The 22167-nt window shown below is 47.1% G+C and overlaps 1 protein-coding gene across 2 annotated transcripts in view; it reads right to left on the reverse strand.

The window, feature by feature from the left end:
- Window positions 1-10871, reverse strand: part of CHD1L (chromodomain helicase DNA binding protein 1 like) — a 155189-nt gene extending 144318 nt beyond the window's left edge. For both annotated transcript variants that reach the window (XM_068098272.2, XM_078769862.1), the window contains exon 1: window positions 10688-10871. In XM_068098272.2, the coding sequence (XP_067954373.2) occupies window positions 10688-10757 (70 nt within the window). In that variant the 5' untranslated portion in view covers window positions 10758-10871. The remainder of the gene's footprint in view (window positions 1-10687) is intronic.
- Window positions 10872-22167: the final 11296 nt, after the last annotated feature.

Raw genomic sequence — 22167 nt, forward strand, 5'->3', positions numbered from 1 at the left:
GAATGTGACGACCACAGGGGGCCAACTTTAGTGATCAACGATATACAAAAAGAGGCAGGTTTTTTTTTTCCAAGTTTAATTGTACTATTGTAATTACAGTTCGTTCACATATTTTGCCTGCACATATATATGTACACTTGGTCCTCGGTTAACATCGTGTTTATGTTCTTGAAAACACGACATTAAATGGATCAATTTGGCTCATAAGAATTCATGCAAATTGGGGAGGCGGGGTGGGGGGGGGGGGGGTACTGTAAATAAATTATTTAAAGTAAATTTCACAAACCTTTTATTGCGGAGAAATGGAGGGCGTGGCTCTCCGTTGCACACCTGGGTCTCCGCTGCGCATCTGGCTCTCCGCTGCGCAGCCTGGCTCTCCGCTGCGCAGCCTGGCTCTCCGCTGCGCAGCCTGGCTCTCCGCTGCGCAGCCTGGCTCTCCGCTGCGCACCTGGCTCTCCGCTGCGCACCTGGCTCTCCGCTGCGCACCTGGCTCTCCGCTGCGCACCTGGCTCTCCGCTGCGCCACTGGCTCTCCGCTGCGCACCTGGCTCTCCGCTGCGCCACTGGCTCTCCGCTGCGCCACTGGCTCTCCGCTGCGCGCCTGGCTCTCCGCTGCGCACCTGGCTCTCCGCTGCGCACCTGGCTCTCCGCTGCGCACCTGGCTCTCCCTTGCGCAACTGGCTCTCCACTGCGCAGCTGGCTCTCCGTTGCGCAGCTGGCTCTCCGTTGCGCAGCTGGCTCTACGTTGCACACCTGGCTCTACGTTGCACACCTGGCTCTCCGTTGCACACCTGGCTCTCCGTTGCACACCTGGCTCTCCGTTGCACACCTGGCTCTCCGTTGCACACCTGGCTCTCCGTTGCACACCTGGCTCTCCGTTGCACACCTGGCTCTCCGTTGCACACCTGGCTCTCCGTTGCACACCTGGCTCTCCGTTGCACACCTGGCTCTCCGTTGCACACCTGGCTCTCCGTTGCACACCTGGCTCTCCGTTGCACACCTGGCTCTCCGTTGCACACCTGGCTCTCCGTTGCACACCTGGCTCTCCGTTGCACACCTGGCTCTCCGTTGCACACCTGGCTCTCCGTTGCGCACATGGCTCTGTGTTGCATGCTTCTCCTTGGTTTTGTCGGCGACGTTTTGGATCTGCCTTGGCATCACAGATGGGCACTCCCTTCCTGCCACGGCTGCCCTCCCACCGCTCATGACTTAATCTGCAGGCCATCGGCCCACCACCGTGCTCATTCCTGCGCCCCTGCGCCCGCTGCTTGGTCTGTGTGTGGACATTGGTGTTATCTGCTGCGTGTGCATGGGACTTCTCCGTGTTTTTCTGCACAAATGCTGTGGACATCGCCGGAGTTGTGGGATGGAGGCCGGGGAGACCGTCAATGTCGCAGCCTCCATGGCTTCTTCGGTCTGGTAAACCTTCATGGGGAGGCTTGGTACAGCTTCTTATTTATTTATTTTCTCGCTACACTTCATGGTGCCTTTGTTGTGTCCCACTGTGGGTCTACTCTACCACAACTGATTGTTTTGATCGATTTCATTATTTTGATATTTTAAATTGCAATACTTTATATTGCCTTTCATATTTTCCTTCTGGCCTTTTTGTGTTGAAATAACTTTATATTGGTTTATGCATTATATAACTTGCATCTTGCTGCATCTTATAATATTATTGTAACTTATTATTATAATCAAAATGCAGTATTTGTAAATTGACTGCAATTCTGCTTAAGGCTGCCATAAAAGGCCATAAAAGGCCATAAAAGGCTGCTTAAGGCAGCCTCAAACATTGCCTCAAACAGGGAACCATGATTGTCATGCAGCCCGCAAGGCTAACCCCCGCTCTAGCGGGGATAAATGGCCTTAAAACGATCATTCATTCATTCATTCATTCTGCTTAAGGCTGCGAAAGTCTTTTTGGAATAATCCGATTATTATATTATTATTATTATTATTATTATTATTATTATAATACAGTAGGATCGTTTTCGTAATCTATCTATAATTCCATTAATCTCTGTGTGTATGTGTGTGTGTATGTGTGTGTGTATGTGTGTGTGTGTGTATGCAACAACGATTTCTCGACAACTACCGGTCCGATATACTTGAAACTTGCCAGGTATATTGCTGGGGACCCGAGGATGTGCCTTTTCAAGGTTTGAAATTAATCGGACAAGTACTTACCGAGCTATGGCGATTTAGCCGTTCGCCGTTCGCTTTGGCTTTGCGAATGGACCGAACCATTGCATGTAAATAGAGGGGGGGGTTCTACCGTACTCGCAAGCCGTTCGCTTTGGACCAAACCATTTCATGTAAATAGAGGGGGGGGATTGTCACCGTACTCGCAAGCCGTTCGCTTTGGCTTTGCGAATGGACCAAACCATTTCATGTAAATAGAGGGGGGGGATTGTCACCGTACTCGCAAGCCGTTCGCTTTGGCTTTGCGAATGGACCAAACCATTTCATGTAAATAGAGGGGGGGGATATAATTTTAGATATATATATAGTACGGGCATGCCCTAGTAATAATAATAACGTTAATACTAATTGTATAGTAAATATAATCGGAACACTGCAATCCCTTTGTCGTTATTGCAAAATTTCTAGGTTGAAGCGATGTATGGTTGGTTCATTGTTGACTTGAAACATAGAATAAACCAGTGTCAATGCAAAAATAATTTAACAAGTCAGGAGACAACGATGGTTCACGAGCGAGCGGTATTCAATGACAAAGGTCAAAACCGACATTGAAAATATATAAATAGGAATGTATTATCTGTTATGAGACTAGTTAGCTACACAATACCAAAAATTCGGTTCGATTCCGACAACTTTGAAAATTTGACCTTTGTGACCTTGAAATGTCAAAACGAAGGTTACTGACCTTGAAATGAGATAGAAAATAATGTATAATCAGTTATGAGGTTAGTTAGCTACACAATACCGAAAATTCGGTTCAATTCCTACAACTTTGAAACTTTGACCTTTGTGACCTTCAAAGGTCGAAGATTCTGAAATTTGTTGGAAAACTTGTATTTCATGATGTATGTGATAATATAAGTTCATCTACGACATTTCACCCTATTAATTCACCCATTAATTCACCCATATTTCACCCATTTCAGAACAATGTAATAAAACCATCAAAAATAGGCTTTTCGAAATTTTGTGACCTTGTGACGTTGACCTTGGGGCGAAAATGAAAAATTGAGCTACGTGGGACTAGACACATGACATTGACCGAACCAAATACCGAAACCCCTGTCAGATTCCACCAAACCCCTCAGAGAAGATGTAGCTTGAACTCGATTACCCCCTAAAAAGACATCTTTTTCGGGCGTGGCTCCGCCCAAAATGGGCACAATACGCCCACTCTAGGCAGGACACAACTAGATCATGATATCAACCTCCCACCCAAGTTTCATCAAGATCGGATGATATCATCGGGTAGTTATGCTGCGGACAGACAGACAGACAGACAGACAGACAGACAGACAGACAGACACACACCCATGATGAATATAGTGGTCAGTATGTTTGATAACTCGTGAACCAATACTTACATTATTTGCTAACTGACCCAGGTCACACTATCCTCTTCAACTGAAGTATCAAACAAGCCCGGCTACGCCGATGTTAGACATTGGTCTTGTTGCTTTGTGTGTGCGGGGTGTGTGCGGTGCTTCTATCCGGATCATACTGCGAGGGTTACTCATGCATCAAACAATCCTAACCAAGAGGATATTACACCACACATTGAAATCCTTGGGTTTTACCATTGCATTACCATAAAGCACATATTCTTTACTTTCATGATTAGTGATTGATTACATTCGCAAAATTTTTAAATTGCAGATCGTTTGTTGCAAAATTCCAACTGCATACGAGGGAAACGGAGATAGAGGAAGATGTTGCATGAAAACAAAATTGGGAATATTTCTCACAAATATATTTGTGCATTGCATTAACCCTATGGACCCAATTTCTCTTTACTCTCATTCTTAATGGCGAGCTGGTGACAGATAGATCAAGAGTGCATTGCATGGGCCGCATATGAACGCATGCGTGTTATTGAGAATAACTGCAATAAACAATGGTAATAAAAGGACAAAAAGACGCTCAATCAAAGCGCGAGGACGTTTACTTGCAATCGCCTGGTGAGAGTTATTGCGTAATTAGTAATTTGCAAAATATGCAGTTGTGAAACGCCACATCCATGAGTAGAAAAATAGTCACACTAGTCTGTTTAAAATTACTTCCAAGCAATGTAATGTTCTTCATCAATACATTCAGTGCAGATTTTTGATGCCGATCCCATATGTACATGGACGCCAGTTTACCGCACGATGGACAGGCAGGAAGGCTGAAGAAGCACAATCTGATAGAAAGGAGGTCTTAGCCTTTTGGTTAAGTGTAGGATCAATATTTGGCTCGGAGGTTGGCCAAGAGGTCCTCGCACTTGCCTCGAAGCTGTCTCGTCTGGATTTGAATCCCAACAAAGCTATAAACTGTGTTTCACAGGCAGGATCATTCATCAATGTGAGTGCCATCCCTCGGATGGATGTTGAACTGGATGTTCCATCTGCTGCCATCAGTTGGTGGATATTAAGTAGGCGAGCTCATGCCAGCACTGTGAACAAATTACAAATTCCTGCCCTATCCACTGCTGGGAAGGCAATGGCGAAGCCAACCAGTACAACCCTTGCTCAGGAAGCTGCTTTGGTGGCATTGACCCTCTGTGAAGTGTGGTCAGTGTGAGAGAATGTGAGAGAATAAATATTCAGCACCCTCAGTGGCGTAATGGTTAGAATGTCTGATCTGAGTCTGGAAGGTCGGTGGTTCAAACCCTAGATGAGTCATACCAAAGACCTAAAATGGTATGTGCTGCTTTCTTGCTTGATCAGCATTTAGAAAGGATAGAGCACGGACAAACAACTATGTGTTGGTTGTAATGGCACAGGCTTTGATGGGCCTAATGGCCTCTTCCTGCCTCAAACTTATTTGTAATATTAGACTTTAGGTTACTGTTGTACCAGTGACATAGCGAGGACAGTTAAGGGTTGTTGTTGACTTATTATATTGGAGAACATGTGCAGGGTGGCCTGAAAGTCACGTTACCCCTGATGAATTTCTTGCACCTCCCTCTTCCCTCTCCCTGGCTGATATCAAGACTTACTGCGGGAATAGCTAAAATTATTGACTGGTTTCAACAAAAGAGTGACCCTCGTGTTTTACATTGCATGCTCAGGACTGTCTCAATTAAACGTTCCCTCAAGGATGGATTGGACGCGGATCAACAACATCACCAGCTCCTCTACCGTGGCCTCCGCATAGTCCAGATTTAACAACTCCAGACAACTCCTTGTGGGTCTACATCAAGGAAAAAGTGTTGAGAGGACGATTGAAAAATTGTGCGGTGCAGTTGTGGCCGCTTTCGCACAGGTGACTGTGCGAAACGATGCACAACATGTCTAAAAGGACTTGGCGACAAATTTAGTGGTGCGAGGAGAATGATGGAGTACATACAGATACAATGGCTGATTCATTATTGTAAGTACTGCACAATAAAACCTGTATATTCAAAAAAGTTTAAGAACTAGTGATTTACAAGGGAGGAGTGAAGTGACCTTCAGGCCACCCTGTACAATTATAGTTCAATGACTTTTTTTAACTATAAGTCCATGTAATGACGTTTTGTGAAATTATATTGTCCATCCGTATCAAGTTATCCAGGAAGTGACATCAATGCTGCTCAAAGCATTCAAGGCAAAATCAAGATGGCCATCAACATTCACTTGTGCGACAAGGTGGAATGCAGGTGTATCATTAAATTCCTTGTAAAGGGGAATAAGCCAGCCGAGAGTCACAGGAGAATGCATGCACCACCCTGCACGATTTGGGAAGACATGTCGTTCACGTAGTGGTGTTTCACTGGTGCATAGAGATCCAAGATGGTCGTGAATTTCTGAGCTATCATGAGCATTCTCACATGCAGCCAATTAAACATGTATATAATAGCTAATTATGGGGAATCGACAGATTAATATCCATGAAATTGAAGAATAACTGAATGTCAGAGATGGAATTGTATAAAAAAAAAATCAATCATTGTCACTTGAAATTGAATAAGGTTAGTGCAAGGTGGGCACCAAAGAACCTTCTGTCTTATCAAAAGGCAACCAATGTAGCCATGCAACAGCTTCGAGAATGCTACCAGGAGGGGTGATTTATTGAAAAGAACTGTGACATGTGACGAGTCGAGACCTGGGCCCATGGTTTAACGCCACAGTCAAAACTAGAAGGGCACAAGATGGAGCGTCTACCTCCGTCACACAATGCCTGATCCAGTAGAACTTATCAGACCCATTATTTTTGTTTGAAACATCGTGCTATATAACGTTTTTGCTATATAAATGGAGAAGATTGTCATGGGGACCGCAAGGCTAACCCCCGCTCTAGCAGGGAAAATGGCCTTAAAATGCATATTGTTGTTGTTGTTGTTGTGCTATATAACGTTTTTGGTTCCATTTCTCAGTACCAACCGAGAATGAAGGTGTGGAGGTTGAAAGCGGTGACAGTAAGGGAGGCATTAAAAGAGAGGCTGAGTAGGGTCGAGGATGATGTGGTTGAGCTTGAAAGTGGTTGGATGTCGATGAAAGCTTGTCTGTTGGGAGCCGTTGGTGAGGTATGTGGATGGACAAAAGGACCACCGAGGCACTCGGAAACATGGTGGTGGGATGATGAAGTTGGAAAGAGGATTGACGAGAAGAGGAAGAAGTTCAAGGAGTGGCAGAAGGCGAAGGGTACGGGAGCAGAAACAGCAGAGCATGAAAGTTATAAGGCAGCCAGGAAGGCTGCAAAGAAAGAGGTAGCAAAGGCGCAGGAGGCATGGAGGAAAATGTTCGGAGAACGCTTGGATTCGGAAGAGGGTCAGAAAGCGGTATTCAGGATTGCAAAGCAGATAGCGAAAGAGAGGTGTGATGTGATGGGGGTGAGTTGCTTGAAGGATGAAGTGGGACAAATCGTTGTCGACCCAGATGGAATTAAAGGAAGATGGAAAAGATATATGGAAATGCTGTTGAATACAGAGAATGAATGGGATGGCAACATAGAGAGTAACCCAGTTTTAGGACTGGCAGAGAAGATAACTGAGAAGGAAGTTGAGGAAGCGATAAAAGCAATGAAGGGTAGAAAAGCGGGAGGGCCGACGGGAGTTGTGGGAGATATGTTGAAGGCAGCAGGAAGTTGGGGTGTGAAGAGAATGACAGAGATCTGTAATCTGGTGGTGAAAGAAGGCCGCATTCCAGTGGATTGAGAACTGAGTACCCTCGTCCCTCTATACAAGGGGAAAGGTGACCCTCTGGAGTGTGGCTCGTACCGAGCGATAAAGTTATTGGAGCATGGAATGAAGGTATTGGAAGGGGTGTTGGAGAGGAGGATAAGGAAGGAAGTGAAGATCGACGAAATGCAGTTTGGATTAATGCCAGGAAGAGGAACGACAGACGCGCTTTTCATTGTGAGGCAGTTGCTGGAGAAGTACATGGAGAAGAGGAAGAAGTTGTTTCTTGGGTTTGTTGATCTGGAGAAAGCATTCGATCGGGTTCCACGCAAAGTATTGACATGGGCATTGAGGAAGTTAGGAGTGGAGGAATGGTTGCTCAGAGTAGTGATGGCAATGTACAAAAGAGCGCGCACAGCTGTAAGGATGAAGGACGGGAACAGTGGTGAGTTTGAGGTGAAGGTGGGAGTGCATCAGGGGTCGGTACCAAGTCTACTACTATTTGTAGCTGTGATGGAGGTGCTGGCTCAGAACATAAAGGAGGGTTTACCATGGGAGTTGTTGTATGCAGATGATCTGGTGTTGATTGCGGAAAGTATGGATGGACTGAAGGAAAAGATGAACACGTGGAAGGAATGTATAGAGACAAAAGGTCTGAAGGTGAATATCGGAAAGACGAAGGTGATGGCAAGTGGTAAAGCATGTGGTGAGGTGGAAAGAACTGGGAAGTGGCCCTGTGCTGTGTGTAGGAAGGGTGTCGGAGTGAACTCCATTCAGTGTACAATGTGCGCTGAGTGGGTTCATCAAAAATGTAGTGGTCTGAGAGGGTCATTAACCAGTGTGGCAGCTACATTCAAATGTAAGGTGTGCACAGAGGGAGCTGCAGATGGAGGAAATGTTGAGTTGGATCTTGGAGACGGCGTGAAGCTGGAAGGTGTGAAAACATTTTGCTACCTCGGAGACATGCTGAATGGAGAAGGTGGATCAGACTCGGCAACGGTTGCTCGAGTGAGATGTGCATGGAAGAAGTTTCGGGAATTGAGTGGCGTGCTGATGATGAGGGGAGTGTCGTTGAAGCTGAAGGGAAAGGTGTATGCTGCATGTGTGAGAAGTGTTATGATTTATGGGAGCGAGACATGGGTAATGAACGTAGAGCAGCAACGAAGGTTGGAAAGGGTGGAAATGCGAATGGTTCGACGGATGTGCGCAGTATCGTTGAGAGAGAGGAAGACAAATGATGAATTGCGAAAGATGATGGGAATAGAGCCTGTGATTGATGCTGTGAAGAGGAACAGGTTGAGATGGTTTGGTCATGTGTTGAGGAAGGATGAAAGTGACTGGTTGAGAAGAGTGATGGAAATGAATGTAGAAGGAAGTAGAAGACGGGGAAGACCGAGAATGACTTGGCTAAAGATGGTGGAAGAAGAAATGCGGGCAAGGGGGTTAACAAGGAGAGATGCAGAAAATAGGGCAAAATGGAGAAGATTGTCGTGGGGATCGCAAGGCTAACCCCCACTCTAGCAGGGAAAATGGCCTTTAAAATGCATGTTGTTGCATGTTGTTGTCTCACTGGTGAAGAACCACTATTGAAATTAAAAAATATCCTCATATCAGGATTCAGATTCAGATCTTTAGCAAAATCTAATCGATTTGTCTTTGTCACACACGTCACATGGCCACCAAGTTCCGTCCAAATCCGTCCACAATTTTTTGACTTATCTTACACACAAACAGACAGACAAACAAAGACAGGGATGAAGACATAACCTACTTCCACCTTTTCGTGGTGGAGGTGTCAAGCCAACATGGAATAGGGATATTCCTGCTCCCTGTCACTGCAATTTCCATCATCAGCTGTAAAGCTTATGGCAAGTGTGTGTTTTACGGAAGCCACCAAAGGTGGATGGAGGTTATGTTTTCACCCCTGTCTGTCTGTTTGTCTGTCTGTTTGTGAAAAAAAATATCTCAAAATGTTGTGGACGTATTCGGACTAAATTTGGCAGAGATGTAGCGTATGTGACAAGGACGAAACGATTCGATTTTGGTGAAGATCCGTATTCGGATCCGGCTACAAGCATTTTTTAAGTGATTCGTCACCATTGGGAGACGGAAACAATAACTATACATAGCAGGATATCTCAAAAAGTTATGGATTGATTTGGAGAAAACTTGCTGATTGTTGTGTGACAAGTTGTTGTGTGACAAGGAAGAATCAATTCAATTTTGGCGAAGATCCGGATCCAGCTAATCGAATTTTTAAAGTGATTCTTCACCATTGAGTGATATGGCCAAACAGGTGGAGGTATGCTCTCTACTGAGTGCCGTTCTAGTTGTGTGTGTGGTTTTTTTTTATTATTATTATTCAGAGTCGAGGCCCATGGAAGAGCTAGAACAATGAACAGATCAGAACGCAATGGAACAAAAGGAATAGGAAGGAGAGGGGGGAAACACCAACAGTAGGGTTAAAGGACAAAATAGAGGGAGAATTGGACAAATGATGGGTGTGGGGAGGAATGGGGATGAGGGAAGGACGTATGGGATGGATGCATAGAGAAGTAAACTCCCAGGAAGGAAAAACTGGAATTTGAAGAGAGGGGGATTAACAGGGGGTAGGAAAACAATCATACTTTTGTTGAGAATAGCATAGCTGTGTTGAAGACCTGGAGAGAAGAATGAGATTAAAGGGAATGTGGAAATTAGTTCCACAGGTGGGTAACAAGAGGAACAAATGAGTGAGCAGTGATCTTGGATTTAGGTTCAACAGGAGGGGGTTGATGGTGGACCGTGTGAGCCTTGCAGAAACCTGGGGGAGGGGGGGGGGGGAGCACAGAAAGAGGAGATGGTGCAAGACCAGGAAGGAGTTGGTATAAGACAGAGAGACCACCGACCTGTTTGCAATGGGAAAGTGATCGTACCATGGACTCAGCTTCATCAAGGGAGACTTCAATTATTTTGACGGCCTTGGTGGTTTGCACACCATCAAACTGAGCAAGGTGTGTGGCAGGTGCACCAGCCAAGGGTGGGGGGGGAGGCAGCACTCCATCAAACCGTGGATGAAGGCCTTGTAGGTGGATAGAAGTTCAGGTGTGCCAAATAAGGACCTTGCACAATGGATGATGCCCAAACTGGCTTTGGGAGGCAAACTTGCAGAATAATTGAACATCAGTGTTGGATGTGCAGACACATTCAATCATTCTCACATGAATGGACCTTAACCATATAATTAAATGAGGAATTTAATCAGCAATGGCAAACCCATCAATGCATAATAACTACAGACTTGCCTTTGGGGAGCGAGAATACTCGAGACAGTTAACATTTAAAGGGGTGAGGGGTTAAAATACCCATTAGGTGTGCACAGCAAACTGGACCATAAACAACCACCGTAACTAAGGACACGAACCTCGTACACCCCACTGATTCAGCTTCGCCTGGTCGAGGCTGCCTTGCGCCTCCACAGCTTTGGAACTCATCTCGCCCAGGGCACGACCTTCCCCAGAGAATGACGGAAGTACAGTGCAAGTGAACGGACCAAGGGTTGGGATTTTCAAAGCCTCATGCACAGCGATCGGGGTCTGCAAGCATCACGACAACTGAGGAGAAAAGGAAAAATAACTTTGAATCAGGAGTAAAATGCTTAATGAGTAAAATGATTTAATGAATGCAACGCACGAAGAAGACTCTGCTGTAAATTCGAATCGAGCGCGTCAGGAGCATCTCTGTGCGGAAGTGAATCGAAGAAGAAGATTAACCGGCAACCAATAGGTTCGAGCTTCTCATTGGTGGAAACGTGGTGACGTGAAATTTGACGCCGGGGTTGTATTTTTTCTGCCGCCATGGACAAAATCACCGTCTGGAAAAGCACAGAAGACAGAACAGACGATCGACTCTCGAGTATGCACGAACAGATAAAGGTTCAATCTTGCCGATATACCCCAATTAATTTTGCTTTAGTACTACTAAAGTAGTAAATAATAGTAAATAGTAGTAAATAATAATGAATAAATATTATTAATATTAATAAATTAAGTTAAGTAAATATTAATTTACTGATTAATAAACTGATTTACTGATTTATTAATTTAATATTTAATACTTAATAATATTTATTAAGCAAATATCTATATAATAATAGCGTAAGGACTCTTTTACGCCGCACCCAGTGACCCGATGCCCACGGCACTCATGGATTTACGATCTACGAACCGCGCTCTTTGTTTATCACGTACAGACATACTCGAAAAATCTGAATTAGCCGACGTTGGGACCCAAAAGCATCCGATTAACTGCCGATACGACGCCATCTTACGACGCCATCGTATTGGCGTCTGCTGGGCGAAGGGGAAGCGAGCCGTCCGCTGATTGGACAGTCGAGTGGTGTGAACATGGGTGGTGTGAACCAAATGGTCTTTTTATTCCCTTGAACATTTTAAATTAGGATATATAAGGAAACGTCTTTATCGTCATTTTAATAAAGTTAAATGGAGTGACATTGCGATACTCGGGGTGCGTTGCATAAATCCTCGTAACTCAGAGAGGTGTAGCAGGTGGCGAGACTTAAGGAAGCTTAAAGATAACGAGCTGAAAACAGACGAACGATATGTCAATCTCTTTCTACACCGAACGGAAATAAAAGTATGAGAGCGGGAAGGCATGGCCTGAGCACTTCGAGCAGAGAGGACTGATTGGACTTAACTTAAAGAGAAAAAATTGGAGCTTAACGGAAGAAGAAGATCCCATGAGCGCTCCCCTATGCCATCCATAATGGTACACTCTATCCATACACCACATCCTCCCTTCCGTGGATGTTCCACGGGTTTCGGCTAGTTAATGAATAATAGTAAAAAATAGTACATAATAGTAAATAGTCGTAGTAAATATTAGTTCCACCATGTATTAACTACCTCATGGGATATCCCGTAGGATTGAATGCGGCTCTGTTCTTTTGCGCTAATTTAGTTGCTGTACATTTATCGCGTGACCGAGCTCTTAGTGACATGATGTGATCGTTTGTACATATATACACCACCGGTCAAAAGTTTTAGAAAACCTCAATTTTTCCAGTTTTTATTGTAATTTAAGCAATTCAAATCCAGTCAATAACCTGAAATGGTACAAAGGTAAGCAGTAAACTGCTCGAGGTTAAAAAAAAATGTTTAGGTTTGCAAAAACGGGAAAATAATGTGAATTGCACAGTTATATTGTAAAAAAAAAAGAAGGCCTTCTACAGGGAACAAGTAATGGGTTAACAACTTACAGCTGTTCTGTAGCAATGTAAGTAAATTAAGCCTTGAAAGTTGATGCAAACAATTCCTACAGATGTCCCAACCTCTGCTTATTACTTGATTACAAACCCCCTGTCTGTATAAAAGCAGTATTTGAACAGACTGTTATTACACCCTCTGAAGCATTATTTAGAAAATATTGCACTGCAGGAAGTAGTATTTTGGAACCTGGAGGAAACTCTGACAGGAAGAGGTCTGGCAGACCCAAAGCCACAAGAGAATCAGAAGACAAGTTTCTGAGAGTCAACAGCTTGCGTGATAGGCGGCTCACAGGACAACAGCTTCAAGCACAGCTTAACACTGGTCGAAGTAAGCAAGTCTCCGTTTAAACTGTGAAGAGAAGACTTCGAGCTGCAGGTTTGACAGGTCGAGTGGCAGTAAGAAAGCCATTGCGAAGATGGCAAAATAAGAAAAAGAGGCTTGCCTGGGCCATGAAGCACCACCAGTGGACTATAGAAGACTGGAAGAAGGTCTTATGGACCGATGAATCAAAATTTGAAATATTTGGTTCATCACGCAGGGTTTTTGTACGCTGTCGAGTTGGCAAAAGGATGGTTCCTCAGTGTGTGACACCAACTGTCAAACAAGGAGGAGGAAGCGTGATGGTCTGGGGCTCTTTTGCTATATCCAGAGTCGGCGACTTGCACAGAGTGACTGGCACCCTGAACCAAAAGGGCTACCACAGCATTTTGCAGCGCCATGCAATACCCTCTGGTATATGCCTAGTTGGTCAGGGGGTTCATCCTACAGCAAGATAATGACCCTAAACACACCTCCAGGCTAGGTCAAAACAACCTTCGAGGAAAAGAACAAGACGGTAGGCTTCAAATCATGGAATAGCCAGCACAGTCTCCAGACTTAAACCCCATCGAGCTGGTTTGGGATGAACTGGACAGAAGAGTGAAGGCAAAGCAACCTACAAGTGCAACACAATTGTGGGAACTTCTGCAAGAGTGTTGGGAAGAACTTCCCGAACAATATTTGATTTCCATTGTAGAAAGAATACCACCAGTGTGTTCGGTGGTTATATCTGCAAAAGGTGGCTACTTTGCTGAGTCAAAAATTTTAATTAAATTTTCTTAAACAAAATGATTCTGTGATTTCTTTTTTTTTATCTCCAATTGTTTATTTGTTCTATGCTTAATTTCAGAGAATATTGAGACATTAAACTGCGTAAATTTCAATAAAAACTAGAAAAATTGAGGTGTTCTAAAGCTTTTGACCGGTAGTGTGTATATATATATACATATATACATATATACATATATATATATATATATATATATATATCTACCCCTTCCCTCCCCCTTCCCCCGCCTCTCCCCCCTCCCCCCTCCCCTCCTCCCCCTCCCCCCTCCCCTCCTCCCCCTCCCTCCCACTCCCCCTACCCTCTCCCCTTCCCCACTTCCCTCCTCTCCCCCTCCCCTCCCCTCCCCCTACCTTTCCCCCATGCCCCTCCCTTTCCCCCCTACCCCTTCCTTTCCGCCCTACCCCTTCCCCATCCCCCCCACCCTCCCCTCCCCCTCCCTTTCCCCCATGCTCCTCCCTTTCCCCCCTACCCCTTCCTTTCTGCCCTCCCCTCCCCCCCCTCCCCCCTCCCTCTCCCCTCCCCCCCTCTCCTCCCCTCCCCCCTGTTCCCCTCCCCTTCCCCCTTCCCTCCCCTCCCCCGCCCGGCAATGCCGGGTACTTCTGCTAGTATATATATATACTATCAGAAGTACCCGGCATTGCCGGGCGGGGGAGGGGAGGGGGAGGGGAGGGGAACGGGGGGGGGGGAGCGAGCCCCTTGGCAAAGCGAGCGATTTTTTTTTTCATAGCGTCATAGCGTCATAGCGTCATAGCGTTCATCGCATCATAGCGTTTCATAGCGTCATAGCGATTTTTTTTTCATAGCGTCATAGCGTTCATAGCGTCATAGCGTTCATAGCGTCATATCGTTCATAGCGTCATAGCGTTTCATAGCGTCATAGCGTTTCATAGCGATTTTTTTTTTCATAGCGTCATAGCAACATAGCGGTCATAGCGTCATTGCGTTCATAGCGTCATAGCGATTTTTTTTTCATAGCGTCATAGCGTTCGTAGCGTCATAGCGTTCATAGCGTCATATCGTTCATAGCGTCATAGCGTTTCATAGCGTCATAGCGATTTTTTTTTTCATAGCGTCATAGCGGTCATAGCGTCATATCGTTCATAGCGTCATAGCGTTTCATAGCGTCACAGCGATTTTTTTTTTCATAGCGTCATAGCGTCATATCGTTCTTAGCGTCATATCGTTCATAGCGTCATAGCGTCATAGCGTTCATAGCGTCATCACGTGATCGCTCTGAGCGAATCAGCGCCCACCCGCTCTGATTCCGTTGATTCTGTGCGCTGAAATGCGCTGAGGTAAATATGAATAAAAAATATGGATCGTCAAATATTTTGAGTTCGGCCATGTTCGTCCCACACTCAATGGCCATATCTATGTCAAATATCAAGCACGTAAGCCTCTCCGTTTAGGAGTCTATCGGTAACATTACACACACACACACACACACACACACACACAAACTGTGTTTTATATATATATATATATATAGTGTGGCTCCAGGCGTTAGTGTACCTCCTCAGTTGTATAGTATAGACATATACATATATATAGTATAGATATATATATATATACACTGTATATATATTGTTGCGGATTCGGAGTACGGCGCTCCCCTTACCAAGGGGGGGGGGGGGTTAATCCCCTGTCTTTTACACTGGCCGTCTCCGATCCTAGAAACTATGACGTCACTTCCGGTCGGTAGTAGCCAGGGTCATTAGTCAATGAAGTCCCAAATACCTGCGTACTAAGACCGGCCGTAAGCGAGGAGATAATTTCCACCCGGGCCGCAGCGTTAATGGATGCGCCGAGCGAAGCGAGCTGCGACTAGGGCCGTTAACAAAAGACTAACCCGATTCTGAGCGGTTCTGCCAAATCGTGCCACATATATCAATTGGAGACAGGACGAAAGCGATCGGATGAGACGAAACCAAGGGGTAAAGAAAGAACAAAGAATTTATTATACAGTGCTAGAAGGGGAAATGAAAGGTAATGTACAGTTGAAGAGGAAGAAGCAGTAACACAGGGCAGCCTTAGACACTCTTATATAATACTCCCAGGACAGAACAAACACACTTACATGAAAGGATGGAATGGCAGGGATGGTTGGGCGTTGAGGTCCGGCTCCGGTCCCGTCGAGTCCGGCTCCGGGTGTTAACTCGTGCCATAGCGAGAACCCGGGCAGCAGCAAGGACGTACCGTTGGCGCGCGATCGGACCTTAAACGTGGCGGGGGGGTAGTCCTTCGCACAGCTGTATGCACAATTTTATATAATTGATGGTGCAATCTCGCCCACCTCCACACAGTCCGTGCCCTCTCTTTCTCCTCTCTGTGCAACGACCTCACTCCCAACTCCCAAACTCCCAACTCCCAACTGTCGAAGTAGTCCCAAGTGAGTGCTTTTATCGCGCGCTCGCGTATCAAGCCGCCCGCTCTTTAGGTCCACCCACCGGTGAGCTCGCCTCGGTCCTGGTTGGTCGCGAGGGCTCACCGGCTCCGCCCCTTGATGGTGCGTTGACGGGGCCACGCCTTGTTCCTGGCGCTCTGAGGACTCCTCCCCCTTCTTCTCCAACTCGGCCGCATGGCTTATGGCGGCTTGCGGGATAGAAAACCATCGCACCGCTGTTGAAAGGAACTTTGGGGCCTACTCTTATTTAATTAATACAACGCAGATTCAACTATTGGAAACAGATCCTTAACTGAAACATAGACTAATTAAATAACCAGAGAGGTTCCTATGGTGTCCTACGTGTTGTACATGGCCTAACTAGGGTGCAACCTTTACAAAGGGGGATATTTACAAGAATTATTATTTTACAAAGTGAAGGTTCTAAAAACCATAACACAGCACCCTTCTCTCCTCCAGGCATGTCCCGTGCCAACAAAACTTTAACTTAATGTGACACTCAGGTGTAGTAACCCTCTACTTTTAACCTTACCCTGAGTGCGACAGTTTTAACAATTAAGTATATCCCGCCTGCTGCGTTGCATTTTACCTAACAGATTCACGCCCACAGAATAACCGAATTACGGAATTATTTTGAAACTACACATTGACGGTGGGGAGCATTTTTTACAAGAACCCTATTTGGTATTTACAAACGCGAACCCAGGACCTGTCTTTTGGGAGACAAAAAGATCTTTTGAAAAGAGGAAAGGCATGCACTGCACTGCACCGATACCACCAGCACCAATAAGCACCAATAAGCAAAAAGCACCAAAAGCACCACAGTCAGCACCATTCAGTGCACATTCATCACATTTGTTATTAATAACCGATGATGTCTTCTCAGCTGGGCCGATGTTCTTGGCTGCTGGGCCGATGTTCTTGATGTTCTTGGCTTGCGGCCTATTTGAAAATAAAAAAGGGCACACAACGCGTCCGCTTTTCTCTTAATTATGGCCAGCAGGGGCCAACTAGGGTGGTCCACCTGCATGGCTTAGGTGCCACCTCAACCGTGTTCCGCAAGCAAGATTTCGCTGGCCACAATGGACGGTCCCCAGCAGAGGTGCCAGGCCCCAAAAGGTGGGGTCCATAAATGTGGTGCTCGGCCACAGACCTGTCGTCCATACAGTGGTGCTCGGCCACAAAAACGTGTGGTCCATAAAGTTGTGTACCGGTCCAGGCAGGCAGCAGCGAGGGTGCGGGCACACAACTGTGAACACCTGCGCACTCCCCCCGGGCCCAAAATGAACAAATCCGTGAGTGGGGGAAGGAGGACAAGCAAGCAGCGGGGCAAGGCCGCAAGAGTACACGTTAAAACAAGGCAATGCAAGGTGAGGTGCGCTGGAGAACGAGCAGAGAAAGCTCGTCCCTAGCGTACGTTCCCCCCCTGTCACCTAATCTACCCTTGCCCCTTCCCCGTATTTACACAATTTACAAATCCATCGCTACGTCCTGTCTTCCCCATATCTCCCCTAATACCAAATTAGTCATCAATCCCTCTAACCCAAATTTGCCATCAATCAATTCCTCATCAATCCCTCCTAAGGATGAAGAGATGGAATCACAAGCACAATGTCACCCCCACGTCATGATGCGTCTTCCATCCCAGACATTTGCAAAAAAAACGGTGGTGTGGAGTCCTGTCACCTTGGTGAGTGGATGCGGATGGTGTGAAGAGATTTTCAATCCTAAACTACCTTCTAAATGACTTTAACACTTTTACTTTACCCGGGGTCTTTCCCTGCCAAACCATTGGCCATCTTTACTCTATGTGGTTAGAAGAACCGAACTCCCATTGAACATACCGTGGTGCTCACCAATTTGGGGTCTCACTCCCCCGATTCTACTCCCTGTGCCCTCGCACAATTTCCGGGCTGGGTCGTGTGGCGCTCCCAGCAGGTCCGCTCACCTGCACATCTCCGCCACTGTAGTTGCCTCCCGAGCTTACCTGCTCCTTACCGTAACCTACCTGGGGAAGGCCCTCTGGCGCTCTCACCCCATACCGCCCTCTCTGGCGTCGGGCTACCCGGGTCCGTCCTCCGGATCCTCGGGCCCCATTGAACACTACTGGCTCCCAGAGCCTACCTGCGGCCTCACCTGGCCGACAGACTAACAGTTCCGGAGTGCCCATTTAATCACACACACTAACAGGCCACACGCCCAGCCAATTTACTCCACTAATGCACCCAACACAACACTTCTGTGCAACTACTCGCACCACAGATGCCAATATCCAACCACAATTTACCTACTCCCTCTACCTACTTTTAAACCACCCTGCCCGGGTATTCGTGAAGGGGGTCCATTTTTCCCCATCCACTCCTTCGCACCATACACTCCACTCCACATATTCCACAATACTCACTCCACACCATCCATTCCATACTCCATTTATTCCATGCTCCCTTCACTCCAGACCATTTATTCCATACAACCATTCCCCACACACCTGCATTGCACTTGCACACCTTGCAAGCCAATCACCCAATGCACAATCATTCATCATGCTTACCACAAAGAACTTCCATACCAATTCCTCATTTCAGCACTCTCACTCCAAACACATAGCATCATCTAAGCTCTCTACTCCCTTCTGAAACTCGTGCTCCCCGTCTTCCCTTATACTAAGCACTCCCTCGTCGTTATCATCCATACTAATCTATTCTGCATCTCCACTAACTGTACAAAAGTCACGACTTAAATCTAAAGTTACCGATGGTCATCTTTCTAAGATCCTATTAATAACCTAACCCTCCCGGGCTAGTTTTCACAGCCAATCCCCATAAATCTACAGCTCATGTGCCCCCAATATGTGATGGATGGTAGAGATATCACCCCCCCAACACTGGGTATCAATTTCCAATGAATACCACTATCATCCCAATTTCACTCACTATCAATTCCAATTTCAAATCCCGATCAATTCCAAACAATAACGCTATCATCATCACAGTCCGCTATATCTGAGCCTCCTCGGTACGTCCATGCATTCTCACAGCTCGGCTTCGCAAAGCCGCGCAATGCATATGGGTGGTTTGGTCTACTACAGGTTGGGTCCGTCCGGCATTCGATTCAGGGGAGGAGGTTTGGTCAGGCCAAGGTTCAAGGCACCATCCCTACGCAGGGCCTTGCGCTGCCAAGCGCGATGGCCCAGCCTTGCCCAGCCGGAACGCCGCCACCACAAGGGGGCGCTGCTCCGACCCCTCCTACCTCCCCTCGATCCGGGCCGGTCGCTTTGCCTGGCCACGCGCGGATTCGACCGTGCAGGGCGGGGCCCGGCCCGAATCATGCACGGCGCCCTGAGCAGGAGCGACGCGACACCGATCCCCGCCGGCTCCCGCAGCACACAACGAACACCATGCACCGAGAGCTCGCGTTGGCTAACCGTCGGCCTGAACGCTGTCCCGGTTAACGTCGATGCTCGGATTGCATTCTCACATCAATACGCTACCCGTTCTATACTCACGCATCTAGGTGTCTCCATGCACTCCGCACATTTCGTCACCGCACTCTCTCCGTGCACACCACCCAGGCACACTCATTTTGCTCACAGACTTCGTTACACACCTGACCACCGCACATCTCCTCGCACACCTTGGCGCACACTCGTCGTTCGCACACTTCATTAACACACCTCATCGCGCCCACTCCTCGGTTACATCCTTTGTAACAACCATGGGTGTGCACTCTTCTGCGCTCCCAATCACACGCTCCGGTGTGCACTCCTGCACACTCGCCACAACCAACTCACTCTCTGCGTCACCCTCACTCTCACTATCACACTCTGTCGTGCTCTCACTCTCTGTGTCACAATCACTCCCACTATCACACTCTGATGTGCATTCACGCTCGCACTTGGTAACACACTCTCGCTCCGGCGCCATTCGCACACGCGCGCCATTTCCACTCACACAGCGCACCACGGACCTCCCACAAACGCCCGCGGTACGTTGGGATCCCAAGTGCGCGAAAATTCTTTTAGCGCCAAACACTCTCCTGCAAAACCTCTTAGCATCATATACAGCCCGACTCACCTTTGGGATCCTCCTCTCCACACGCACCTGCAAATCTTTATAAGGATTAGCAAGCACGGCATCATGATGTGGATACAGACTTTGCACATTATCCATTTCTTCACCCCGCGAGTGCTCTTCTAAGTCCGGCGTCTCTTCCATTCCCATTTCGACTATAATTTCCTTTTCTTTATTCTCGACGACCGCCGGCTCTAATAAAATTTTATTTGCTACCTCGGCGGTCTCTGGCTTACCCATACCCCGGGTCGCGATCTCTACCCCGGTCCACGTAACTGCGCTTTGCTCCAACTCGCTTCTCCCGTGCTCCTCTAGCCGCGTTACCTCGTCGCGTACTAATGCGACCTCCTCGCCCAACCTGCGGTCAATTTTCTCCACAAATTTTTTTATGTCCTTCCTTGACTCTGCCATCATTTTTCCACTTCACACCTGGATTCTTTTATGGCGTCCATTTGATTAGCCAATTTATCCCCCTTGTTTTTATGTTCCTCCTCTCTTCTTTCCTGTCCCTTATTGACTCTGCCATACACGCCAGGCATTGTGTCATGAACTGCTGCATGTCAAAGCCCATTGGTACAGCGGGCTTGGCTACCGCGGCCACGTGCGAGGCACCGCCATTTTGTGCGCCTGCAACCCCCTCTGCTACACCCTCTTCAACCTCCTCTTCCATTACTCCCGCTGCCTCCCTGGGGTCCTGGGTTGCCTCTAACGCCTGATTTTCCTCCTCATTTTCCCCCACCGGCGTCCGATCGCCTTGAGTATCCATGGCACAACTCAATTTGGATGTTAATACTAGATTTTGGCCGCTCGTAATTTTTTGACCAAATTTTTTTTTTTAAGGTGAAATAAAATTTGGTTTGGGTCCCAAATCCCACTCCTGACACCAATTGTTGTGGATTCAGAGTACGGCACTCCCCTTACCAAGGGGGGGGGGGGCGTTAATCCCCTTGACTTTTACACTGGCTGTCTCCGATCCTGAAAACTATGACGTCACTTACGGTCGGTAGTAGCCAGGGTCATTAGTCAATGAAGTCCCAAATACCTGCGTACTAAGACGTAAGCGAGGACATAATTTCCACCCGGGCCGCAGCGTTAATGGATGCGCCGAGCGAAGCGAGCTGCGACTCGGGCCGTTAACAAAAGACTAACCCGATTCTCAGCAGTTCTGCCAAATCGTGCCATGTATATCAATTGGGGACAGGACGAAAGCGATCGGAAGAGACAAAACCAAGGGGTAAAGAAAGAACAAAGAATTTATTATACAGTACTAGAAGGGGAAATGAAAGGTAATGTACAGTTGAAGAGGAAGAAGCAGTAACACAGGGCAGCCTTAGACACTCTTATATAACACTCCCAGGACAGAACAAACACACTTACACGAAAGGATGGAATGGCAGGGATGGTTGGGCGTTGAGGTCCGGCTCCGGTCCAGTCGAGTCCGGCTCCGGGTGTTGACTCGTGCCGTAGCGAGAACCCGGGCAGCAGCAAGCACGTACCATTGGCGCGCGATCGGACCTTATACGTGACGGGGGGACGGGGGGGGTAGTCCTTCGCACGGCCGTATGCGCAATTCTATATAATTGATGGTGCAATCTCGCCCACCTCTGCGCAGTCCGTGCCCTCTCTTTCTCCTCTCTGTGCAACGACCTCTCACTCCCAACTCCCAACTCCCAACTCCCAACTCCCAACTGTCGAAGTAGTCCCAAGTGAGCGCTTTTATCGCGCGCTCGCGTATCAAGCCGCCCGCTCTTTAGGTCCGCCCACCAGTGAGCTCGCCTCAGCCCTGGTTGGTCGCGAGGGCTCACCGGCTCCACCCCTTGATGGTGCATTGACGGGGCCACGCCTTGTTCCTGGCGCTCTGAGGACTCCTCCCCCTTCTTCTCCAACTTGGCCGCGTGGCTTATGGCAGCTTGCGGGATAGAAATCCATCGCACCGCTGTTGAAAGGAACTTTGGGGCCTACTTTACTCTTATTTAATTAATACAACGCAGATTCAGCTATTGGAAACAGATCCTTAACTGAAACATAGACTAA

This window comes from Myxine glutinosa, chromosome 1 (genome assembly GCF_964187855.1).
Source record: "Myxine glutinosa chromosome 1, kmMyxGlut1.1, whole genome shotgun sequence".
Classification (NCBI taxonomy): Eukaryota; Metazoa; Chordata; class Myxini; order Myxiniformes; family Myxinidae; genus Myxine; species Myxine glutinosa.